We start from the raw sequence: 27,919 nt of genomic DNA on the forward strand, positions 1-27,919 counted from the left end.
TTTTATTTATCACTTAGATTAGGTCAGTTTAAGAGCTTGGTTTTCAGCTGACAAATATATATATATTTTTTAAAGAACCTGAGCTGAAGTATTTTACTGTTGAAAATTAGTCAGATTTTGTATTCTTTTTTTAGATGAATCAGGAGTCTTTTGTTTAATTTCAGTGGAAAATAAGATGTATTATTTCAGGACAAACTGTTTGATTCTGATCTGTTTCCTTTTGGCTTCCTAAGTTACATTGTAGATACAAAGAGTTTACACACTCATGTTGAAATGCCAGATTTTTGTGACATAAAACATTTAGACGATAAGTAATTTTGGAACTTTTTCCTCCTCTATTTACATTCATCCTGTGCATTTGGACTCCTTTGATTTTCAATCAGATTTAGTTCTGGAGAAGTGATCACTCAGTAGTGGTGCTCTTCTTCTTATTCCTTACAGTTCAAAAAACTATTCTTGACCACACTGCAACAAAATAAAATTTCTCTACGACCACAGAAAAAGATCAATTTTATAAATATAAACTACATTAAATGTTCTCTTGAATGCTAAGGAAGTTCACATTAAATGTATTACTGTTTTCAGCACTAAATCAAAGAAAAAAATCTGTCTTGTAAAATGAGGGCAGCTGAGGGAACCCTCTCCATAGAAATGAAAAATGAGCAACCCACATAAAAGTAAAAAGCACAAAGGCCACAAAACATTAAATGACTTTAAAAGCCTTGTAGTGGAGGAAATATGTTCTTCATATTCATCTGTTGGGGGCACAGTGGCGCAGTTGGTAGAGCTGTTGCCGTGCAACAAGAAGGTTCTGGGTTCGATTCCTGGCCGGGGATCTTTCTGCATGGAGTTTGCATGTTCTCCCTGTGCATGCGTGGGTTCTCTCCGGGTTCTCCAGCTTCCTCCCACTGTCCAGAAACATGACTGTCAGGTTAATTGGTCTCTCTAAATTCTCACTAGGTGTGAGTGTGTGTGTGAATGGTTGTGTGTCCTGTATGTCTCTGTGTTGTCCTGAAACAGACTGGCGACCTGTCCAGGGTGAACCCCGCTTCTCGCCCGGAACGTTAGCTGTAGAGGAACCAGCAACCCTCCCGACCCCATTAGTGGACAAGGGTGTAAGAAGATGGATGGATATTCATCTGTTGAACTTCCTGCACAATTTTCAAAATCTTAAAACTTGTGAGCATGAAGTAACAAGTTTTTATGAACTTGTTACTTATAAATTATAAATTACTTTTAAATTAGAGCATTATATTTAATGCTAAAACACAAACTCCGCTGAAAATGTCCCCTCTCACCGTCACTCACCGTTCCGAGACGCAAAGCAATTACTCAGAAACACCATCACTTCCTCTGTCACCACCCAACCCCTCCGCCCTGTGTCATGAGTGGATGTCATGAGTGGATGTCTGCTCGCCATTGTTCTCAGATTACAGACAATGCTAATCCTTCACCTCCACACGCAGGTGCTTTTTAATTTAAATGTAAATAGTGAAGTGGCGTTGCACTCATTCAGAAGAATTCCTCTCCGCCTGGAAGATTAGTCCATCACATTATTCATCATTAAGAGAAAACAAGAACAACATCGAGTTTGTTTTCAGCTCTGAAACAAACATTCTTAGAGACAGGCTTGGGGATTGTTTAATACAGAGAGTTATCTGTGGTGTTGTGTTTTGTCTTCTTTTGAACATGCTGCCATTTGTCGATGTGACTGGAAACTGAAGTAAATGCTGCTGGAGCCCTGAACTCCATCTCCTGTGTACGAGGCAACAAATACATGAACAGCATAAGTTAGGTGAGATTAAGACAGAAATCACTTTACTCCTCCACAGAAGCAACCTTTAGCAAAATCTTAGTAATAAGTTCACAAAAAACATGCAGCACCCCAAATTACTCCAGTTTTCTGAGAATTAATATTATTTATTTAATATTTAACTTCACAAATATGTGATATGCATGTATTCAGTGCTTTATATTCACTCTAATAGTCCTAAATAAAATATAACTGCTTTCAAAAGTCACCTACTTAATATTTGTGTGACATAAATTCAGATGTTTTGTGGAGGTTTGTTAAGAAGATTACAGAGCAAACGCCATGACAAAGACGAAGGAGCACAGCAGACTGGTCAGGGATGAAGATTTGCAGAACTTTAAAGAAATATTCAATTTTAAAGCAATATCCCAAGTGTCGAAGATCTCACAAAACACTTTTTATTTCATAACTTGCAAACAGAGAGGATGTCACAACTGCAAACCTAACAAGACGCGATCTAACCTTTAAAATGACGCGGTTAGCTGTGAGGCATGCAGAAAACATAAAGCAAAGTCAGATGGCATAAAAAAAACAAAAACTAAATAAAACAAAAAAAAAACAACCCTGCACATCATTCCCATGGTGGAGGCAGCATGACGTCGTGGGAATCATCTGGTCAGAGTTGGCAGGAAGATGGATGTAACTAAAGACACGGCTATTCTAGAAGGAAACCTGTTAGAGTACACATGACACTGTGATGGAGGCTCAGCTATATGCAGGACAGCAAGTGTAAACATAACAGCTAGAGCTACAATGCAGTGGTTTGCATCATGTGTTAGAATGACCCAGACAAATCCAAGCCAAATGAGAATCTGTGGCAAAGATTTGAAAATTGCGGTTCACAGATTCTCCAAGTACAATTTCTCTCTTTCTGATTGAACTTTAGCTGTTCTGCAAGGCTGAATGGGCAAAGATATCAGTCTGTACTTGAGCAAAGCTGGTGGAGACAAACCCCAAAAGACTTGCAGCTGTAATTATAGGTGGCTCTACAAAATATTGACTCAGGAGTGCTGAATACAAATGCACGCCACACTGCAGTTTGGTATTACTAAGCATTTTTTAGAGCCACGTGTCAATTTCCTTCCACTTCCAAGGACGTTACATCAAATCCAATGCAATATGTTGAAGTTAGAGGTTGTTAGTTGATAAACTGTGGAAGTTAATATATTTTTTAATCTTGACCAATGCCTAATAATGAAGCCTGAAACATTTTCTGTAACAGTATATTAAGGGATTTTCTATGTTGCACTCATGGAAGACAAAGGAATGAGACCAGGCTGCAGCTCGACTCCAGAAATATTAAACATGCGAAGCCTGAAATAAGTCTTCATCCCTGATGCTTGCATCATCAAGTTTAGGATTTGGAGGGCTGAATAGAGCCTATCGGATGCAGATTATTAACAGGAGCGCAGTGGCGTCCGCACTCCTAACAGAAACGTGGACCCTAAATAAGTCAGGTGCCGCTTTAAGCACAGAAATCGCTGCAAATCCTCCTACACGCCACCATCACTGGTGCACACAAGCAAATACAAACAAAACCTCCTGATTGGCAGCGTTCGCTGGATACACACAGGAGCTCAAAATGAGGCTGCCATCGGTGCAGGCAGATGTTGTGGTCGCATGTTGCAGCTAAGGAATGACGGGATGGAGCAACATCTGTGCTGCTGAAGTGTCTGGTAGCGAGAATGTAGGTCAGCATCGCAATGTATTTCTGGTTCCTCTCCGTCGCACGCTCCCCACATCTTTCCTCGTCTTTTCTCTCCCCGTTAACTCGGCGTGCTGCGTGCTCGGGAGGCCTGCGAGGACACAGACAGACAAACACACCGTGGAGGAGCAGAGCAAGATGACGGGGAGGGAAGGAGAGACTGCAAGAAGGCGTTTGGAGATGGGTTCTTTGTTGCTCTGACAACCATCTAGCTCCTTATCGCTGGTGGATTTCCAGAAAGGAACACACAAACATACGCATGCTGACCTTTGCAAATGTCACCTAATCGTTACTATTACATCCATGAATGATTTCTGCGTCACGCACAAACAAACAGGTGAATGCTGGTTAGCAGGGAATGATTAATGTGCACCAACAGACATCAAGTGCCACACATCCATCACAAGGAGACCATTAAAAAAAAAACAAAAAAAAAAAAAAACAAGTACAAGGAGGCAGAAAATCATATTACAGTTTGACAAGAATCATATAAGACAACTCTAAAGAATAGCAAACTTAAAAAGTATCACAGAATCAACTAAAGGACAGACAATAACAATAAAATGTCAACGATATGCAAGAAAATGACTGAGAAGATGCAGGAAACAGTGAAGCAAACTCATAATTTTTGAGTATTTGTATTTTGTTGAGCATTGATTGGCATTGCGGATCATATTTTACCTCAGTCATGTTTGTGTTTCATGCTCAATGTCTTTTCCTTTCCCAGAAATTAGTTCCAGCTGTTCCTCATCCCCTTAATTACCTTTGTGAGTGTGTATATATATTCCCACTGGAGCCATGTTTCTAGCTTCCTACGTCCATAAAAGCTCTACCCTTCTCCGGCGATGTCCTGTAAATGCTATTGGTTTCTATTATTAAATCATCATATGACTGATTTACTCCTGTCTGCACTTCAATCTCCCATTTACCTCATAAATTATGACAAAAATACTCACCAAGAAATGTGAAACAAGTTTAAAAAATGAGCAGAAAATGAAAACTAGCTGAAAAATGCAATTTACAGTAAAGCAGAAACAACACTTTGCAACACTTTAAAATGATCTGCATATCATCAATATTTACTTTTAGTGACATTTGCTGTCTGCTAATAAGCTGTAGCATAGAAACACTGACTGTTTCTATGGGCAACGTCTTGATGTCATAAACGTGGCAAAGACACTCTCTAAAGATACACCTGGGACTTGGTCAGTAACTGGAGTCAAAGCGCCAGCTTTTTACAGCTGCACTGTTTGATCCCTTTTTACATTTCTTTTACTTTGAGAGAGAGTTTTTAAAAACGCCGGGTCCTGTGTTTGTTCTGCAAAGAAGGAAAGAGACGGATATTGCTCTTGTTGCATAACTGGTCTTATTGAGATAAAAACGGAGAGGAGCAATGAAATAAAAAAAAATAAAAAATACTGAGAAGCTCTCACAGCCCTCTCAGAAATTTAGGACCCTCAACACCTTAGATGAGATTTGTTTATGGTCTGCCGGTTACCAAGATGACTGAACTGCTTTATGTCTTGTCCCAACCCTGAGACTGATTTACATTTGTACACCCTACCAGGAGTCAAAACCTGAAGCAATAAATAATGGGTAAAATAATTACTGAACATGTCAATTTTTTCCTCAATTTTAGTATTTTCAGCTTATGGTGCTGGCAGACTAATTGAAGGAATGAGAGATGCATCGGGATATCTTTGATAAGAATCTGAAGATGATGGATTTCTAAGCAAGACAATAGTTTCAGGCACATAGTCGTAGAAAAATCTTAATTGGTTTCAGCGAAAGAAAGTGAAACTGCTAGAATGTCCCATTCAAATCATCTGAAAATCTGGAGATCAGAGTGCAGCAGGACCCATTCAAAATTTGAAGACTGTTTCTGTAAAAAAAAATGGGTCAAAATAACGCTTGAGGAACGTAATTTCTAAAATGTTCCACTTTAGAGCAAGCTAAGTGCTGAACAATAGTGGATCTGTTGAATAACAGCCTTGAAGGGTAAAGAGCAGAATGGTGTCATGAGGTTAGTTTTGCTACTTGTTTGAACACCATTTATTTATCGATCTCTTTGTTAAGTAATGTTTCCAAGCTCTCGGTCATTTCTTGTGAAAAGAATAATTGTTAAGAAGGTAAGATCATTACAGTGTGGTTATCAGGGTTGTTTGCTTTCAGCTCAAGCTTGAAAACAGATCCAAAATCTTGGAGAGACAAGTCAACACCAGGTACCTTGAAACAACCCTGAGGAATGTTTCCATAGTATCCTTCAAATGATTATTAATATTTAAAGCGCAGAAAAACCGAGTTCACTGAACTGTTGAACACTTTCTTTCTTATCTGAAGGTTGTTTTGGCGTTTGTTTGTGTGGCTCAGAAAAATGTATTCAGTGACTCCTCCAGATACATTGAGAGACATTTCACTGACGTAGTGCTCATATAACAGCTGGTGTTGAGGGACGAGGGAAGCTGCACAGTGACTGCTGTTAGGAGTGGCTTCTGTTTACCGATCCCTGTCTGGGCCTCACATGGTCTCAGAGGACAAGGACTCCAAGGGGTTGACGGAGCATTCAGGGACTCTCTTCAGAGTAAACATCCTTATTTAACCTCTGCTGACGGCTGGATTGTCCACATCCAAAATACAGACTGTTTGGATACTTGTCTCTTTCCTCTCCCTGCATATAAGGTTGAATTATTTTCTCTTGTGGCAAACAGAAAACAGATCTTCTTCTTTCTGCTTTTCTTTGTTTCTCGACACCCCCAGCATCCATCCTCTCCCTTGTCTCTCCATCCCTCTCTTTTTCTTGTTCTGTCTTGTTCCCATGGAAACTGCCGGTCTTTCCGGTAAGGTACAGAGAGTTTGCTGGCGCGAGTGGCATTAGTTGTAAGTTGTGATGTAATGAAGCCTCCAGTTTCCACGGTTGCCGTTTATGGTCGTGACAGTGGTGGTCTGCTGACAATCGGTTTTCTTTCTGTCTGACTCCAAAGCGTAAAAAAGGAAAGGGTGCTGCAGTTAATGCAGGCTGCATTGTTATTATGTGTGGCTCTAAATGCACCACCTGCAGTTAAAGACAAAATAAATTAAGAGTCCAGAGGGGCATTAAAATTAATTACTTAGAAAATTGACTTCAGTTTTATTACATCACAAGTCAAAGGCACCTTGCAAGTAAAACAGGTCCAATGTATATTTGGTCACATGTATAATTTACTTTGGTTCAAATCGAATTTAATCCAGTTTATTACAGAACAATACATTACTGAAGAACATTACTCAACTGAATATATTACATATTCTGTTCAGAACCAATTATATAAAGTCCAATTCAGACAATATTGTAATGCTATGCAACCCATTTAAGTTGATCATGAAAAAATCTGAGGAAGCAAATATAATTGCACCAAGTAATTGCTGCTGCAGCAGTCCCTCTTCCTGAGCATGGATGTTGTGACAGTGGAAACGATTGACTGTCTTTTAACAATAGAGAGACGTAACTGGACATTGATGCGCAGGAGGAGCAGTACTTTCAACGGAAAAGTCCAAAGACATTATTACAAAGTTAGCAGCAATAGCTCCATCTATAGCTCTGTTAAGGGTACACAACTAAATACAATATCACTGCTCAAAACGTAATTTCCACGTGAATAAACAAGGAGCTTTCGCATCATTAATGTCAATATTAGCTACACCAACTGCTTCAAAGGAAAATATTTAAACACATAGAACCGGGCAATAAATACGTCCCACAGGAAAGAAAACAAATGGAGTACACTCAGATATCGACAGTGCTGCTCCATCAATAGCGCCATCTAAGAAACAGACACGGCTTAACAAAGATTGCTCCCGAGGTGTCCTTTCTATGAAAAGAACAAGAGTAAATGAATCCAAAATACAGGCTAACAGTTTCATACTTGTATTGAGTAAATGTTTCTATGTACAGAAGCAATGGCTAGCTATAGTTTGCAGCTTGAGCTGAATATAATTTTCATATGTTCATAATTTTGACCTAATTCTCTCTGATTGAGGTGCAGTAGCTTCATGCTAACTGGGTGTCCTCCACCTCTGTTAGATCTGGAAACACAAGCTTTCGGATGCAGTTGGGTAAATTTGTCTTTTCTGAATGATGTATCGCTACAAGACCAGTGCCCTCTCCTTTCCACATCCATCCTCTCAGCTGGTCGGCTCCGCGAGCGTGACAAGCTGTGCGACTAGAATTGCTCTCACACTTTCCATCTGTAGTATTAATGGTGTCTTCTCTGCCCTCCACTGTGATCTGTCTGGCTGACATGGCCTGCCTGATGTGCCTCTGTGTGTTAAATCTCTGCCTTCAGTCTGCAGTGCCACAGAGCTAAACCCCCAGAGTGGCTTTGTCGTGCTTCTGCAGGAGAATCTCAGCCTTCAGCCTGTCTGCTAGAGCGAAATCTCAGCATGACTCTGCGTTTGTGTGTTGGCGAGTGTGTGTGTGTGTGTGTGTGTGTGTGTGTGTCTGCAGTTGAGTCAGTTGCCGAATTTCCTGGGTGCTTGTGTCCTTACTTCTTGAATTAGAGCACAAATTGATGAAAGCATCTTGAATTTGTGGAGCCAGCCATGTTCTCAGCTTACAAAGCACCTTGATCTACCTGACTTTGCTCCGTGTTTTGCATGTAAGAAATTCGCTTCCTCTGTTTCTGGACGTGTTCAAAAGTTAGACCTCAAAGTACATCAGATTGGTGATTTTTGGAATAGCAGCAGTTGGTTGTACTGTGGCCAATTTCCAAGTAATGATAGATCCATCCATTCATCCTGACCTCTGATTATGGGACTTGGTTGATTCTCCATTCGAGTGGCTCAGAGAAAGATCATGCGCTGTTAAAAAAATAAATGCATGAATGGCCCAGTTGTCGTTGAATCACCCTTCTGCTGAGGTCACAGATGGGAAAATCAAATGCGTCGCATGGTCCGATGGTCACTCACTAACTTTACTGAAGCTTTAGAAAACAAAGAACTCAAAGAGAGTTTCAGACTTTTAACAATCGTTTTTCTTCTGCGTTTAGTCGGTATAATTCTCTGCTTTACTTCCTCACATCAATCTGCCCTTTTCATCTCCTCCACATTTCCCCTTTTCCTTTTATCTTTCCGCTCAGTTTGTTCTCAGCCGCTGCTTCTCCTCTCAGTCATATGCCAGCCTCATTCCTGGATTTCCTTCCGTTTTTTTTGTTTGTTGTTGTTTTGTTTTGTTTTGGGTTTTTTTGCTCCTACCCTTACCGTTTGCCCCTCAGAGCAATCTTTTTTTTTCATCTTTTCCCCTTTGACTTTTCTGTCTCGCCGCTCGCTTTGCTCTGCTCCACTGTCCCCTCATTTTCTTTGCACTCTCTCGTTCCTCCTCCTCACTCCTGCACCATGAAGTAGATGCCTGGATGATTCATCTCTGCCCCCGGACTGTTGTGGTCCTCATTTTATTGCACAGTTAAATAGGACTTCCCATTCTGCCACACTGTCTGTCTGCCCTATTGACAGTTATCAAGCTGAGTGCACAGCATCAAAGAACAGGAAACAATAACAATAAGTAGTAAGTAATTATTGCTTTAGAGATACGCTTCAATAGGACTAAACACGGTCAGAATTAAATCGCGGTATTGATTGGATCTGAGAAGCTGTTTGTGCAGCCATTATGGTCCGAGGCGCCAGTTTGATTTAGTCTGGCTCCTGTTTATGAGTCTAGCCGTATACGGTCCAGAATGATCATCACTCATCAGCACGAGACAGTTATGCATGTTTTAATCATGCTGTCTGCTGCAGCTGAGCTGTGTATCACTGTAATTCATTGCTCATTAGTCTTTATCATTGGTGAGTTGATACATGCGAACCACGGCGGTAATTATGTAGCTGGACATGGAGTAACACTGGAATCGTGAAAAAAATAGTATTTAGTTTTGGTGTCATACTCAAAATTAAACCAAATAAAGTCCCAAGCTGATTCATGCTTAAAATCACACATGCTAAAAAAAATAATAAAACATTTTTATTAGCCTCATTGTACACAAACTGACAAAAACAAAACCCAAATTATACCCATTTTTAATTCTAAGGTACCACATTGGGGGATACAAAAATGGGCCTGGCTTTTAACAGGCTCTAAAATTATTGCAAAAAAAAACAAAAAACATTCACCCAGTTCCACCAAGTATTAAACATTCACAAAAGATGAATCAAACTTGTGTGAAAAAAGTAAACCCTTCAGTAGGTAAAAAGTGGTAACGAGGTGCTGCTAATCAAATGCACTTGAGTGTGCGACTGTCTCTATCAAGCAGCAGTTTTAGCATTTCGGTGTGTTTAAACATTGGCGAGGAAAGAATCCAGCAATGACCTTAGACAAGCATTTGTTGCCTGTTAATCCAGGAAAGGTTATAAAACTGTTTCTGAACAATTAAAAGTCCATTATCCTACAGAGATAAAGGTTATTCACAACTGGAAAGCTTTTAAACAGCTGCCAATCTTCACAGGATTTCCAGCTAATTCCAGCTTTTTCAAATTAAAGAAGCCTGAAGAACTCCCATCTCTGACTCTACAGGCCTAAGTTAAATATTATATTTCACAATAGGACGATGAGGAAGGGCACAAAATGCTACAGCTTTTGTTGGAAGCATTGCATGAACCAAAAGGCTTCTGCAGCAATGCCAGCACAAACTCCTCATACCATAAAGGAGATGTTCAGAAACTACTCAAGTTCTCTTAAGGTGTTGCTGATGAGGGTGGTTCCAGTGTCTACCCAAATGTGGGTTGTACTTAATTATTCCCATGACTGTAAAGAAATTAATTCGCAAGAAACTGGCATGTCTAGAACGGCATGTGAGGGGATTAGTTATGGCTCTGCGGCAGACAAACAAGCTTCTGAGTTTTGTGTTGGTGTAATTTCGTATTATTATGACTCTAAACTGTATCTCTTTTTGATAGCAAAGAAATGTTAATAGTGATACGCTCAAAAGAATAATTTCATAGCGATCAGACACAAACAGCCGGAGTGAGTCCAGAAACGGTGCATGTTTCGTCCCAGGTTGGATTTCAGGGCAGGACAATGGTTGTTTGGACGTTTCATCAGGATCTCCTGCAGTTCAGGGATGATAGAATATGCTTTGGGCTGAGTTTAAGTCTCCTCATATGTGCAGGGGTTTGACAAGAGTAAACCTCCACGTGCGCATATAAAATCATACTGGCCCATATCATTCAATGGCTTTACTCACCTCCTCTCAGCTTAACTTGGAAAGATGGGTGTGTGTTTGTTGTTTGGATGTTTTCATGTTTGGCCGACAGAGATGGGAAAAAATTGCCCGTATGCGGTCTGTAATTAGAGCTTCGCAAGTGTCTCCATTTTTGCTACCAATACGTGAAATATTGGTTAATAATTGAACTGCCAGTGTGAGAAAAATCACCTGAATTAGTTTTGTCATGCCAGAGTAAAACACTTAATTTGATGAATCCTGCTGTAAATGAAACAAATGCACAGATCTCCAAAGGCCAAGAGTGTCTTAGAGCTGCAACTTTTAAATGCAACCCTGCCCTAACCCTAACCTCCTCAGTATGCCATCAAATTCTGCTGATGCCCGGTAAAGACCCATTCATTTGACTCTGGTGTGTTCGAGCAGGGCTGCATCGAGGATGACGTCTCTCAAGGACTGGAGTTGTTAGATTTGATCCATTTAGATGTCAGTGTTTATTGGCAGTGGTGACCCCAGCAAATGTTGATATTTACAAATTAATACTTAATTAATTTGTAAACACACACAAAGCAATTTGTGTGTGTTTATTTAATTGTTTGGTTTTAAATGCATTTCCTGATTGAAGAAGGTGACTCTGTATGCCTTGAGAGGAACTGAACATATTTCTCTGGGTCGTGGAGACTATAGACTGTCCATTGCCTTCCTGTGTAACCCTACTTGAAAGAAATCTCACTTACAACACAGTCTGGGGTTTCTCCCTTAGACTTGGATTGTCTGGTAGATTTTCTACTGGGCCAATCAGTGAACAGAAGGAGAACTGTGAACGATGACGCTGATTTTCCGCACTGTCTTAGGGTTGTAGTCTGCCTGTAGTTTTAGCAATGGCAGCAGAGGAAGTGAACGAAGTCATTCAGTCCATGTTGGCCATGCTTCCAAATATTTAAATGACATTAACAGTTGCTTCTTTGGGATCAGCACTTATCACTGGCAAACTTTAGCAAGTGGGTAAAAATTAAAACCTGAACACAGTTCACGCCTCCAAGAAGCAATCATTTCTCAATAGCTGAGAGCCCAGATCTTCTGTATGAATCAAATAGCAACGGACAACAGAGTGTGGCCATGAAGATTGTATAATACAGTCTGTGTGAACGGTTAAAAAAGATACATGCTGCCAGAAATCCAGATAAACAGCTGATAGTAAGTTTATAAGTCTCTGATTTTCACTCTTGAAATTCTAATGTCTTCATCCTTTTTGTTAGTTTTCCCTACTTTAACCTGGGACAGGTTAATTTTAAAGTACAGTTATTATTTGCACTGATAATACATTGTATCATTTCCTCTAACTCATCATTCCATGACAATGCTTTTTTTTAACTTTCTCTCACCAATATATTGTGGTTCTGTTGGTCAAAACAGAACCACATCTTATATAAAACAGAACCACATCTTATATAAAACAGAACCACATCTTATATGATGTATGTTCAGATTGTGTTTCCTGGAAAACTTGGTGTTGACTGAAGAGACATTTGTTATGAAATCTTTAAGAACAACGGTCTAGTTTGAAAGCTTCCCAAAATGGTTCAAAGGCAACACGTCTTTGAACACGTCCCTGTTAAATAGTCTCATTCACTTTAAAGTTGCGTTGCTGTGAAATTTGTTCCAGATTGTTTATCAGCTTGCTTTCATTTCATCATATGAATGTTAGAATCACAGCATCAGTTGTATTGTTGGGACTGGCACTGATTTAGCAGTTTTATGTATGACTGGTTAGAATCAATATGCTTCCGTCTTTTATCTATCTTTCCATTTTTCCTCTTGAAGGCGGCATGTTTTCAACCTTTGGTTATAGACTTGAGCTCGCCTCTACTTGGAAGCAAGAGTGGCTACACCGATTTAATGAGGAACCTGTCAAAGACTTTTCTGGTGTTGAAATAAATACAGGAAAAATAGTAAAGATACTGGGTTTATAGCCAGAGCTGCCGTTGCACTAAAGCTTTATGCACTAAAGTGTTTTCATTCATCTTTGTATCTCCACAGTAACTACAGTCAGACCCATGGTGATTTTCTAATTTGGTCTTCACACTTGATGCAAATTAAAACACTTCTGCGTCAGTGTATGAGGAGTCACCTTGAATTTAATTTGACCAATCAGGCGTGGCTGCTGCAATCATGATTCAGTAAGATGCTCCCATGCCTGCTAAGAGCCAGCTGTTGGGAAATCCAATCTGGAAGTCCAACAGCAGATTTTACACATGAGTCATTATTAAGCTTTGATCCTCGCTCCTCACTGAATGTTAATTAATATCGCAGCAAAGCGCTGCTTTTTCCCTGCAACTTCGATTCACTGTTTTTCATCACTTAAACATGGCACACCTGAGCGAAAACATGATGACACAACAATCAGCTTAGTTCCAGGAATCGCTCTCAATTCATGAATGGAGATTTATACAGCAGCTGCACTACAGCAGTGCAATGAGCTGGCAGTCTTTCTTTTTGCATTTTAAAACAACGTAATTTTACCTTTTGTGTCTAAGAACAAATTACAACAGGCAATTTTATGTTCCTAAGCAGAGAGATTTTACAAATTTAGTGTTCACAATATAAACCTATTATGTTCCAAATTTTAAACATTTTCTAATTGTGACTTTCTGCAGCTGTATCAGAAAATGTATTTCCTTTTACTATTGTCTCCCAGACTCATCAGCTAAGCAGTTCTACAAACCAACCAAACAAAAAATGTCAATACATTCTGGAACCAAATGCCGCAATTACAACTGCACTGATGCTGGTTTGGCCATATTCGATTAGCTGGCGCTAATGCTGCTGTATATAAAGATTATTAAAGCTTTCCTAAATACCTTTAAAACACCAAACTAGTTCCTTACTTTAACTCTGAATCAGGCACCAACTTCAGCTGCATCATTTCCTCAGTTACTGTAAACACGAGGTGTTTTGTGGATAAATTATTGATTATTTTTCAGCTTGTGTCACCCCCTAAGCTTTGCTGCCGTCGGCCAGAAACTATAGTAACTTATTAACAACTGCGATGCATACACATCATTCATATTTGTACAGTAATCCTATCTGGAAATCAGTGTTAAATTCTCCAAATTTCTCTCCTCAACTGCAGTGTAGTGGCTCTATGGACGTTCTCTGGTTTAGAAAAAGCTGTGCAAGAGTTTTTTAAATGGTGCAAACCCACTTAAATGTGTTGCACTTTTCAACTCAAATAGTGCATCTCTGCAAAGGTGCAGATTATAGACATGCCTAAGACGGCTTTCATGTGGGTCAGCACTTTCTGTACCATGCTGCTCATTCCTTTGAATTTCAGATTTCATCCAAATACACTGGGCTCTTTTACATGTTTATTTCGGCTCAGGATGACTTCTGTTTCCATGTTGTTGTTGTTGTTGTTGTTGTTGCCATTAGTGAGACGTTTGTCTTAAAAGTGCTGCGTAGCATTAAGAGTGAATAGCTGCAGACCACAGCAGAGAGCTATATTTGAGAAATATGTCTCTTTTTGACCTAAACCAAATCCTCAGAGCACATAATGCAGTTACTGGCCAAACACAGGCCTGAGCACACATCCACAGGCACATTCTCACATAAGCACCATTATAATTAATTTATGATCCAGTCCTGTGATTTATTTTTGTCCCTATCTGACCTTATGTGCTGCTTGAATGTGAAACGTCCTCGAGGATCTGTGGTGCTCTGCTCAGCTGAAACCTCAGCTGGATTCCTCCTGGACGGTGCATCATAACCCTTTACTTCCCTTCCAAACAGCTCAGCTCCCTCACCTTCCTTTTCTACATCTTTTTCTCTCATTTCCTTCATTTTTTTCTTCTTCCCTGCTCGTCCCCTTGGATCATCTGAAAATAGCAGCCAAGGGAAAAGTGGGTCAGCTGCCATAGAATGTATTGCATACACTGAATTCATTTCTGGGTAACACTATAATTTGTCAAACTACTGTACCTCGAACAGTTTTATGTACCGAAGCAGTTTTCTTAGCAAACAGTGCTAGGTTTTATAAAACATAAAGCCTTCTGTAAAACTGCTGACACAAACCAATTTTTACTATAAAACAACTTTTTGAGGATTTTAAGTGAGGGCGACATGCAGAGGATAAAATCTTGGAGGCACACAATTCCTGAAATGCAATGTAATTTCATGTAGAACTGTGAAAAAATATATTAATGTTCTACTCATGGACTGGGTTAATATTCTAAAGTTTTTGAAAAAACTTGAGAATATTGAGAATATTGATTTCCTGGTAAATCGTGAATTAAATGTGACTCACCACGTATATGGAATGCCAAATTCAGTTTTGTAAGCTAGACCTAGGCCTGATTGCTGCCAAGAAAAGCTAAAAAGCTATTTCTAAAGATTTTGGACTCCAGTGAATCACACTGAGAGCCTTTATCCACACACAGAGAAAATATGTAAAAGAGTTGAACCTTCCCAGGAGTGACCGGCCTTCTGAAATTACTCCACGATAAAGTCATCTACTCATCCAAGAGCTGATGAAAGATCCCAGAACAACTTCAGCACTTTTCAAATTCAGGGGCTGCATTGCTCAAAGGACACGATCGATGTATTGGATGCTTGCTTCACTGACCACAAAAACCATAAGTGAGCGAAATTAGATGGTTGCCTTCAAATTTATTCCCACCCTTATCTCTGCGTACTTCCCATCACTGAGATCACCTCATGTTGTTGTGAAACACAAAATGGTAAAAGTGGACAAAAGCTTAAAGCTCAATATATTGCTCAATATATTGAGCTTTTAGGATCTTTTTGATATATATACCATATACCATACCATAAATATATCATACCAACAGTCAAACATGGTGGTGGTCGGGTAATGGCCTGGGCTGCTTCTCTGTTTGGAACCTGGATGCTTTGATGAAACTGTGATTTCTACTCTCTGCAAGAAAATCCTTGGAAGGAGAAAGTGCATTCATCAGGTGGTGATGCACATTTAGGTTACGCAGCAGGAGAGTGATCCAAATCAAACCAGCATATCGACCTGCAGATGGTTTTGAAGAAATAAATTAATTAAATAAAGGCTTATAGGCCTTGTCAAAGTACATAGTTGTAATTCAAATCAGACGCTGTGGTGTGGCATGTACAGATTTCATCCACGGTGAAGACGATGTGAAATTCAAGTGATTTTAGCAAGTCAAAACTGTTTTTATCAACAAAAGCTATATCTAACGTTGTGCTGGGATGCTTTATCAAAATTTGAAAGAAATGGAACAAATTGCAGGACTGGACTAAAACGAAAGAAGGTGAAAACAAAAAGAATCTGGCAAAGAACAATAATATCTGGGAACATACATAAACATGAGTGGGGAAGATCAAACCTGAGAAACAGGTGTGACTGAAATTAACACCAAGAAAAATAAAACGGATAAAGGAACCTTAATCATGAAATATGTAAAACAAAAATGAGTAATGTTCAATGTTGAACATTGAAGAACAATATTCAACAAACAGATCTTGTAAAATTAAATAAGATCTGACTGACAACAAAGCAAGCGAAAGCATTTCTATTTGGGCTCCTCTTTTTCAGAGAACATATTTGTTTTCAGCTGTAAGCAAAGTCGACTCATGTGGCCCAATGGATGATCTAATTATCTGTTATGTGTTTAACTAATATCATTAGGCCAAATGGGCCCCATCTAAGCAGCACAGGAGGAGTCTGCTGAGGCGGCTCCAGCATTACAAAACAATCAAGAGAGGGGAGAGGATGTGAAAGCGTGGGAGAGGATAAAAGCGGGCAAATATACACAGATTGGTGCTTTATACTTTAAAAATCACCTATTGTGAAAGAGAGAGTAGAGGATGAAGGACGGTGGATATGTCTGATTCAAACAGGGCTCATATGGAATCAAAAGCTTGAGTAAAAACAAGAACACAAAATGTGTAACATGATCTCATTGCTTTTACCTAAAAACAAAAATGTAACCGCAATTACCACTGATACTGAAATAATCTATTGCAACAACAACAACAAAAACAGCTGTGTAATAAATGTTCAGCTAAATGTTGATCGATGTGGGTTGTTTTTCCTGTTAGCCAGAACCCAGTCTGCTGCTTACTTTGTTTGTAGGAACCAGAGGAATAGCAGTTTGCTCCAAAATTCATGAAAAAAAAAAAAACAGATAAAAAGTGAATTTGGGCTCTCCTTTAGTGTAAAAACCGTGATCTTCTTTGATTTAGGAAAAAAAAAAAAACAACAACAAAAAAACAACTGTCAGTCTTTTATATCACTATGAAGGAGTTTCTCAAAGTATGGTTACATTAAGCATAAAAAGTCAAAGTTTTGCAGCTGTGCAGCCACACAGAAGTTATGCTAACATAACAGAAGTTATGTATATAAATATGTGCTACATGAATTATTCTTTGTAATTTAAAAACAAAAATTAGTAGAACTGTCCTATCAGTTCTAAAGCGGCATGCGATCATGCAGTCTTACCTCCATAATTATCCATCCATCCATCCATTTTCTAACACCCTTTGTCCCTAATGGGGTCGTGAGGGTTACTGGTGCCTCCCCAGTTAACGATCCGGGCGAGAGGCTGGTTCACCCTGGACAGGTCGCCAGTCTGTCGCAGGGCAACACAGAGACAGACAGGACAAACAACCATTCACACACACACTCACACCTAGGGAGAATTTAGAGAAACCAATTAACCTGACAGTCATGTTTTTGGACTGTGGGAGGAAGCCGGAGAACCCGGAGAGAACCCATCATGCACAGGGAGAACATGCAAACTCCATGCAGAAAGACCCTGGGCCGGGAATCAAACCCAGGACCTTCTTGCTGCAAGGCAACAGCTCTTCCAACTGCGCCACTGTGCAGCCCCCTCCATAATTAGATTCCCATAAACCTGTTGAGTTTAATCAGGAAGGGGAAAATATGAATTAGCACAAAGGTTTAGGAAAGGCTGTACTGTCTCCTGAATATTGTGTTTTGCTTTCTTTTATTAATTTTTGGGACTTTTTAGTCCAGCTTTACTTGACCAATCTAATGTTTTAAACTACAAATTGTTTTTATAATTGTTGTTGCAATATCAACGTCATTATGCAGCTAATACGAGATGTTAAAGGCATTAAACTGGTCTGTATTGCAGCATTTACAACAAGAACATCACTGGGATTTCCGTCAGAGAGATGCCTCCACACCTAATTTGTCAAAGTTTGGCATTTGAGGGGATTCAGGAGCCCTGAGCAGCAGAGTTAAATGGTCTTCTGATGGGTAATCCATCACTGGGGCTCCTGGACCTCAGATTATCTCACAAGAAGATAAATGTGCATCATTTTCAAATCTTCAACATGCCTTTCGGTGAACATAAAGACATCTTAAAATCACTGTTTAAACCTTTGGGTTGTATATTGGTAATGTGATATCAGATTTGATAAAACTGGTTGTTTGTGAAAATCACTGTTTATCTTCCCAGGATTCAAGTGTCCTGTCTGCTCCAAGTCCGTGGCGTCCAATGAGATGGAGGTCCACTTCATCATGTGTCTCAGCAAACCTCGCCTCTCCTACAACGGTGAGAAACATCTCTCTCGTCTTTACATGTTCTCATTTGGGGGGAAAAGTTGAGCTTTGGGATAAACGGGGAAAATTGTGTTGTTTGCATTACCTTTCATTTTTATTGCTTGATTTTGTGCATGTGTCATGCTGCTGTGCAGCTAAATATTCTCAGCGATGTGGGTGGGTCTACATGGAGGCTTATGATGTCGAGCTAGTCCTTCTAAAAACACCTTAAACATGAATGAGATGGAAAAAAAATTAGAATTCATAATATATTTATGGTTTGATTCTACGCAGATAATATATTCAATTAAAAAAACCTACAAACATACAAACCCACCTGAGGCAGCAAAGCTACTTGGTAACTCATAACTTCTTGTGTTTCACAGCTTGTTTTTATGTGACCCACACAATGTCTGATTATTCTCTGCCCCTTGGTGTTTTTCTACTGGAGTTGTTGTATTGCTGCAGCAAGTGTACCTTTTTGCTTAAATAAAACAGAAGCACATAAATAATGCTGAATAAGCTCCTCATTATGTTACTGAGTCATCAAGTCTCGGAAAGAAAATAAAAATGTAATCCAGACTACGGTATCACACCTCTTAAATTTGTCCTCATTTTGTCAAGTCACCACCATACACTTCCCTGTTTTTATTTATTCCCTGTTTTATTGCGGCACCATGATTAGATGCCACATGTATTGTTAAAAAAATGGAAGAGATTAGGAATGTTTGCATCCCAGCCATGTAGAATTATAGAACTGTACATGTAGAGATCGTCGACTTTCTGCAGTCAAGGAATGGGATCTAGAATTGAACCTCTCCTGGTGGCAGCATGTTGCTCTGTGTGGTTAGTTCTGATTTGTAATGTTTATAGACATTTGTTCATAATGTTTTTGGTTGAGGCATTGCACATTTGGACAGTCATTTCCCCCAATGTTAAATACTATACAACTGGAAGTTTTTTTTCTCTTAATTCACCATTGGATAGTTTTGTTTCTACAGCTGGGAGCAGCTCATCAGTATTTCACAAACTCAATTAACACCTGAACTATGACATCCCCAGGGATGACCCCAGATCCTCTTCCATCTATCATGGAGCATAAGGAGCATATCCCCAACTCCAACATGGCTGACTTTCTAACCATGTGACTAGATGGAGGTCTTGCCAACAACTGACTAATTGGGGTGTTACTGTGTAGTGTTGTCTCTGTTGCCCAGAAAGTGAGCTGATAGCGTGCCATGATCGTTATGAGACTGTCACACAGTAACAGTCTTCAATCAGAGGTCTCTTCAGAGCCGTTGCAGGCCTGGCTGCTACCAGAAATCCTTCCTGACCACATCATCACCATCCACAACAACACTTGAGGATTCTTGGGACATACGAGTCATTTAATTTCCCTTTGGTATAACCAAAACATGTTTGAATTTGAATTGAATTTGAATTTATGCATCCAAGCCTTACATCCCTTAATGCAATCCGACACACCAGACGCATTGCATCTGATCCAAAGCCAGCATAGCAGTCTAGCAGGCATGCTGCCTCTGGATACTAGAGCAGTGGATATGCATTCGCTGGAGTAACAAATCATGACACTTGGTCTGGTAACCTGATGGACAAGTCTGGGTTCAGTCGCTCAATGACTACTGCCTAACTGCACTGTGTAGAGTATATGTATGGTTGTGCGGCTGTTTTTCAGGAGATGAGCTTGGCCCCTTGTTCCCATATAAGGAATCCTTAATGCTTCAGACGTTTTGGGCTATTTCATGTTTAATTAATGGAATTAACTATTTCTGTTTTTCATGGTTCATTGCTTGGACTCTTCAGTGTCCATGCCGCAGGTCCTGTTAATCTTGTTCCAATGCTTCATTTCTTTGGGGTTCTGTTTCAGTCCGAGTTGTTAAAAATCTGAAAGTTGCAGCTTTACATTAAATTGCAGATACCTTACCATCAATAACTCTGAAGGCTGATGCTTAGCTCCGTCTCACCGGCATTTAACACTGGAAGAGTGAAGGAGCTGACCATGTCAGAGCATTTTTTCATTTCTGTATTGATCTTCTGTGTGTTGCACTGTTAACTTTCTGCACCGCCACGCTTGGATCTCCCTGTTATCTTACAAGTTGACTGATTCAGTTTCATAACCAGAAAGCTGTTTCATCTCATTCTGGTTTTTTGTTGTTGTTGTTGTTATTATTATAATCATACCTGGATTTTTGACTTTTCAGAATGATAAGCAATGCTATGAGATTCAGCAACATTGTTGGCCAGTCTCCTGCATCTGTCTGACGATATATGTCCATATTGTTTATCAGTAGAAGGAACCATGAAGCGCTGCTAAATGTCCTGGTTTTCTATGCTGGCTTTGGACTTCATAAAACTCAGTGAACCAACACCAGCAAATGACAGAGCTCAAGAAATCACTATTGACTTTGGATGGACATGGCATCCCCTCTGAGTTGAATAGGTACAACAGATTAGAGAGAGCAAATGACCAGACTGGGATCACACAGCATTATCCCCCACCACACTGATGGAGCTGCTGGCCCAGGCCACTGTTCTCATCCCAGTGCAAGATTTGTGATTCCTATCAAGGCGGAAATTATTACTGTTGTGTGCCTTTTTGTCTCTTGAGCCACAATTTTTCCTTCCGCTAAACCTTTCACAGAAGACTTTTATGCAATACTCTGTAAACTCCCAGCTTTACAGTCTGTTTTTGGCTGCAAACTGTCAGGTCAGCATTCTTTGCGATGACAGTGGAGACAAGAACATAACATTTTATGTTGAACAATTTCTTTTCTTTTGGTATTATGAAACAGAATATTTTTTCTGAGAAGCTGACTTTTGGGTTTTATTAGCCGCAAGCCATAATCATCAAAATTAACATGAATAAACGTGAAGTATCTCATTCTGAATCAATACAAGTTTCTATTTTGAAACTTTTAAGTAATATTCTACTTCATTGACATGCATTTTTTTTGGTCAATTCAAGGGAAAAACAAAAAAAACAATCAGAATAAGCTACAAATAAAGAAATCTACACCCACAGTCGAGATAACTGAAAATAAAGAAGCACACAAAGCTGCTGCAGACTTACTGTCTACCATCCAGCCACCTGTTTATACCAGTAAACGCACTGCTGTTAGTTATGATCTGCCTCTGCTGGCTGCTTGGAGACGCTGGTCCCAAATATTTATTTCCCCACAGCAGCTCATTGATTGACACTTCTCTGACTCGCCGGCTGTGGAAGCGGGCGTCTGCTGGGGTCACCTTGTTGAGGTCTCTGCATCATCTTGTGTTTCTCATCCTAATGATAACTAAATCATATGATGTAGTTTGAGGCGAGGAGTGCAGGGAGGCGATTTTACAGTTCCACAAATAGCTGCCAGTGTGGCCCACAAGGCCAGTGCAGTAAAACATAATGTAGGTTTGAAGCCTCCAGCCAAATCTGAGCTGAAGATTGAGTGACACAGGCAGAGAGGGGAGAGTGAAACTGTCTTAAGCTTGATGGGATCAGGAGTGATGGAGTACTCTGATGCCTGATAACGGACGAGAGGAGGGCAAAAGGAGAAGCTTTCCCATAATTCCTCTAATTTTTTTTTCTGCATCTCCTTTCCATCCTGTCGCTCTTTATTTCCAGCCAATTACACTCTGCAATTTCTCCCTCTGCTCTGTGAGTCCGTCCGTCTGTCTGTCTACTCCTGCCATCCAATTTTCCTCCTAATTTCTTTGTTCCTCTTTATCTACCTTCTCCTCTGTTCTGTGTGGTTTTTGAGACCCACTGAATGAAACGTGCTTATCTTGTTTCCCAGGATGCTCAGGGGTTTTATTGCCAATCACCTGGGCTGTGGTGTGTCACACATCCACGTTTTTCAAACAAACAAGTCTGCGCTGTTATTTGATAGACATATTCAGACTTCTTACAACCTTTTAAAAATTATTCTTAGAACTTTGGTTACCTACTTCAACAGCACACAGTTTAAATTTGAATATTTTTCTCCAAGATGTACGACTTAAAAACATCAACTATGTTGCTTTTATTTACTCCAATTGGTCAAGACGATGCTTTAGCGATGAGTAAACCAATTTGGTCTCTTTTTAAGTTTGACTAAACCTTTTTAATGTTCTCGAGATTATTACCGCTGTTTGCAATACCAGCCAATGACATGTCAAGTTGCATCGAGGTATTCCAGCTTTTCGAGCTGCAGTTTCTTTTGACTATTTTAGATAAGCACAACAAAAATAAAAATTTGGGAGTCACACTCCACAGGAGGATCTGGGATTATGTACTCCTGCAATACTAAAAAGAGAACAGGCAGGGCATCATGTATACATACTTTAATAAATGACAACCTGAAAATGTTTTTTAGTTAATATTATTGTGGTTTTGAACATAAATATAATCACTATTACTTACATTATTAACATTAGTAGTAGTACAATTAGGTGCATTAAAGTGTTTTTCATAATTTCTTCAATCATCATCATCATCACACACTATATTTTCTGAGTAATATTTAAAAATATTACCATATTTTCCGGACTATAGAGCGCACCTCACTATGAACCGCACCAACAAAGTTAAAATAATAATAATAAAAATAATTAAAAAAAAGGAAAAATATATGTATAAGCCGCACCAGGCTATAAGCCGCTGGTATGCCCACCGCTCTCGGTTTTCCAAAAGGACGCAGCAGAGGGCTGAGTCTTTAATAAATCTGCTAGTAAGGACACACCGTCTCCAACGCCGAACCATGGATTCATTCACACCGAGATCGATAAGCCTTCAACTTAAAAGCGGCATCATATGAACTTCTTCCTGTGGTCTCCATGATGAGGGGGTATGAGTTTGAAGAAATTTCTCCGTCGTGCCGGCTTTTAGTATGTGCTTGGTCTAAATGAAAATCAGCACTTTCTTCTTTGATTTCCAATTTTGACTTCCAATGATTCACTTCCTGCTAAAGAGCCCCCTGGTGGTTGAAGAAAAATCCACAGAAAAGCCGCACCGGGCTATAAGTTGCAAGGTTCAAAGCGTGGGAAAAAAGTATCGGCTTGTAGTCCGAAAATTACGGTACTTACTATTTAAAGTTCAGAGAGTTAGCAATATGGTTAAGGCTCTTATTTTGAAGGACGCTGTCTGAGTTCATGTACTATTTTAACACAAAAGGTAAAATATATGCTCTACTTGTTTAGACTCCTCCTGTTCTCTGGACTTATAAGAATACCTTCAGGTATTATGCTGATAGTTCACACTGGTAACAGGTTGAACAAAAAAGGCTAACTAACAAAACAAACTGCTTCATCCCTGTCATTGTTTGTTGAGGAGGAAAACAAAACTGGGCCAAAACAAAGAACTGCAATGCATGCAGCACACCATAAAAACAATCTTATGATCTCTCCGCTTTGGCAGATCAGTAACACATTCTAACTCTTCACGATATAATATGCCAACACTCTGACCCCACACCGTGACAAGTTTGTGTTTGTCTCAGGTGGTTAACACTCCTTATCAGAAAGTGACATGTATTTCTTCTTTTTCCTATTTAACTGCCATGACAAAAAATGAGTAGCTACATAAAAATATTGCACACCAAAACAGTGCAAGAATTGCAGGTAATAATAAAATGCCCACTTGTGTTGGTCAGCAGTAAATATATACATATAGGTTACTTTGATAAACTCAAAATATTTCAGTTGCCAGTATATTACTGTACTGCTGGGCTGGACCCCCTTTTGCAGCCAGAACGGCTGTAATTCTTCTTTTCATAGATTTATGGCTGATACTTTTGTTCTACATTTTGGTTTATATTCACTCGATAGGATTGTTCAGCATCTGCAGACATCAATTACCTGAACTGCCAGTTCCACAAAGTCCTGAAGGGCTGCTGGGGGGCTTGCTATTTTCATTTTATTTTATTTTATTTTTTTGAATAAAATAAAGTCTTAGCTGTTTAAAGTCAAGTTTTTAGGTATAAAATCTTACTTTTGGGAATGGCCCTCACTGAACACACATGAACCCAGCAAAGCCCTCCCTGATTTGCTCCTGGGTCTTTATGATCAAGGACGCTTCATGCAAATCGATTACTTTCAGCTATCTCTTATTTATATCGCTATAAATTGGATGAAAGCAGCAGCTGTTGAACTATGCTCAGAAGTGTTATCCTGTGCCAGGATGCAGGAAAAATTGAAGGTATGATCAAAGTCTTTGGTAGTTTCACCTGAAGCAATTCAGACAAGCCTAAACTTTGAGCTGGTGAGTGTCTGCAGAAACTGTTTTTGGCAACCGCCTCATTAAAAGTGGCATTACCCCTGCAACGACCTGGAAGTACAGTGCAGTGGTTGCATCAACAAGACTAAGCTACATTGCCTCGGGATCCTTGTCACATTTTGCCATTTATTGTGTTTATTCACGATAGACCAACAGAAAGTAGTGGGTAATGATTGTATATTTAAAGATGATAGTTGACTTTTATAGTTTTGAACTAATGAACATGCATTTCCATGAATTCCCCAACACTTTTCACAGGAACGATCGAGCTGTTAGTCTTTTTGCTGGCCCATCTTTTCCTCAAGGTCAAGTTTAGTCAGAGTCTGAATAGAGACCCTGTGAGTATAAATTTCCAAATCTTCCCACAAAATCTCAATTGGGTTTAGGTCAGGTCTTTGACTAGGTCATTCCAACACATAAATATGCTTTAATCTAAACGTATCCTTCGTAGCTCTGTTTGTATTGCAGCGGGTCAATATCCTGCTGAAAGGTCCAATGCAATTTTTATTCTTTCTTTCATTGTTAGCTTTCCTGACCGGGTTAGCATGCAGGTTCAAAATATTACATTTTTGTATCATCTGACCAGCTTTCCTTCTTCCTGTAACCGCCACATGGCTTATCTCAAACTACAAACGGCTCCTCTTGTGGCTTTATTTCAAGAATGGCTTTCTTCTTCCAGACAGGCCAGATTTGTGGAGTGCATAACTAATAGTTTTCTGTTGGCAGATTCTCCCTCCTGAGGTGTGAGTCTCTGCAACTCCTCCAGCTTTACCATTGTCCTCTTGGCTGCTTCTCTGATTTACACTCTCTCTGCTCGGACAGCCATGTCTTGCCAGGTTTGCTCTTGTGCTACACTCTTTTCATTTCCAGATGGTTGAACTGAGCTCTGCAAGATGTCCGAAGCTTGAGATATTTATAATCTAATTCTGCTTTAAACTTCTCTGTACCATTCTTCCTGACTTGCCCATTTTGCTCCTGGGTCTTTATGATCAAGGAACAAAAACGGTTCCTTTCCTAATGTTTTCTAACAAATCAAAAAGGCCTTTACAGAACAACTGGATTTAGTCAGATTTTATTTAGGGAAGTGAGTTCATATCTATGATACACTTTTAAGATTTTAAATCAGAAATTGAAATGGCACCTTTTTGCAATTCCTGCTGTTGTGAGTTGTTTTATTATATTAGATCCCACCAAAATAAATATCTACATTTAAGGTTAAAATGTGACAAAATATAAAAGCACTTGAGAGTTATGTTTACTTACAGAATGTATGTGCAAGATGTAACTGGAATGGTGTTGAGGATTTCTGAAATATGTATCAAAAACATATCTACTCATTTTAAATGTTTGTCTACAGTAACTCAAAACAAATGTAATTTCTCTGTATTTTTCTTTTAATATTTTTTCTCTACATGCCTGCAGAGTGCAGGTGAGGATCAAGTGTAGCACAAAATCCACGTGAGGTCACTTCAGGATCTTATCTGGGCTTCGGCTTTCAGTAATGATATTTTTAATGTGCCCTGTTAAATATAGCACCTTGAGCACTTGCGTGAGTGGCGTGAGTGAGGGGGGCAAAGGCATTTAAGTCAGGAGGACCAGTGTGGAGCGAAACCAGAGAGAAAGCGGGAGGAAGAGTCAGGTGAGGCACATGCAGTTTGCCTCCTGCAGCTTGGGCCACTGGAGGACAAAGACGGACAGGAAAAGAAGGAATTTAGTGCTGTGATTCAGGAAAGCAAAGAGCAACCGCTCTAAGTCATTATTGATGTGAAGTTGCTTGATGCCAAACGTCTGCTGGCAGGCAGGAGAGACAGCTGAAAGTCAAGAGGGAGGCAGGTGGGTGAGGAGAGAACTAATGAGTTGGAGACTCAGAAAAAGAGCCCTCAGATCCCGTTTCATCCAATTCTGATCAAACGAGACAGAAGATGGACCAGGTTTAATCTAATGTCAAACACATATTTCTCCATTCACTTTGCCTGAGATCTCATCAGTAGCGAACGGGTATGGATTAAGGGTTTTCTGGAAATGATGTGACTGTTTTAATGTCTCAATCATGATCTCTTTAAACATATGGTTCTACTCGGCAAGGTTCTGAACAGATGACACAGCATCACTGCTGTTGTACAGAATTGCTTGGCTTAGGGAACCTCGGCCTCATCTTTGCTTTATGCAAATGAATCAAATAATTTGGTTCTGTTTCTTTAACCAGGACATGATCTTCTATGTGTACAGAAGCAGTTCATTGCCAAAGCAGATGGACCCGCGGTTCTCTAAATTTAAAAAGTGGAATGTCCCCCTTTCTGCTCAGTGTTAACATTTTGACAATTTATGTTTGGTGGTAAGCTCAAAGTCTCTGAGGTTGGATGACCTTGTTGCCATCACCCTAATGTTTATCTCTCTCCACAGACTCTGTTAGTTTTTAATAGGGGTACACTCTGGACAGGTTGCCAGTCCATCATCGGGTAACACAGAAGAAACAACCATGCACACACTCACTCATCGCTGAGGATAACTTAGAGAGACCAATTAATTGGCCAGTCATGTGTCTGGACTGTGGGAGGAAGCCAGAGTACCCAGAGAGAGCCCACACATGAACAGAATCTGGAAACAAAGCTACCAAATTTGCCAGATTCCACCACCCTTCTAATGTTAGTTTTTTTTCCATTTGTTTAATGAAGTGTTTATTATTCAGTGGAAATTATTAACGAAGAGCTTCAACCTGAACAGCTCATCCAACCAAAATTCTAATTTCTATTAAGTACTAGGTATTTTACTTGTTTTCTCTGCTCCTTTGCTCTTTTTACAATTAATATTATTACGTTAGTCAAGCTATCTTTTATGTAATCATCAATTTGAGATTGTTTAGGATTTTTACACAACTTTAACAAACGTGGAGGAATATGTATGATACATGTGTCCCTAGTTACATCTGTTTTCTTGCTTTGTATAATTGCACACGATCCGTCATTTTGCACCTTCAGTGAATGGCGTATTGATCCTCCGCAGAGCCGTGGAGATTTTCCTGGCCTCGGTCAGGTGGGGATATTCAGGATCGAGGACGACTCATTTGATGTAGCGTTTTGTTTTAAAGCAAGCAGAGAATTTAATTTATGAGCAACTTATTCTGTAGAATTTCACACTCTGTGAGCACTTTATTAGTCTCGGCATACCTTTACTGGGTCAGGCCACACTCTGTGCTCAGGCAGCCTCACCTTTTAATGAGATGTTGGAAAACATCTTACGGGGCTCTGCGCTACATGACCGGATTGTGTTATTTTTGCAGCTTTGCCAGCGGCAGGTTAATATTATGAATCCTCCCTTCTACCTCAAGATAAGCTTTTCTTCTGGATGCCGGGTAAGTGAATCCAGAAGCTGAAGCCCACAGAAAGTTTTGGAAAGA

General features: G+C 39.7%; 1 protein-coding gene across 1 annotated transcript in view; it reads left to right on the plus strand.

The window, feature by feature from the left end:
* The window catches only part of znrf1 (zinc and ring finger 1), a 50,773-nt gene that overhangs the window by 13,456 nt on the left and 9,398 nt on the right, over positions 1 to 27,919 (plus strand). Inside the window, exon 2 of the mRNA XM_044123623.1 lies at positions 18,178 to 18,273. Coding sequence (XP_043979558.1) covers positions 18,178 to 18,273 — 96 coding nt within the window. The remainder of the gene's footprint in view (positions 1 to 18,177; positions 18,274 to 27,919) is intronic.

This window comes from Gambusia affinis, linkage group LG08 (genome assembly GCF_019740435.1).
Source record: "Gambusia affinis linkage group LG08, SWU_Gaff_1.0, whole genome shotgun sequence".
Lineage (NCBI taxonomy): Eukaryota > Metazoa > Chordata > Actinopteri > Cyprinodontiformes > Poeciliidae > Gambusia > Gambusia affinis.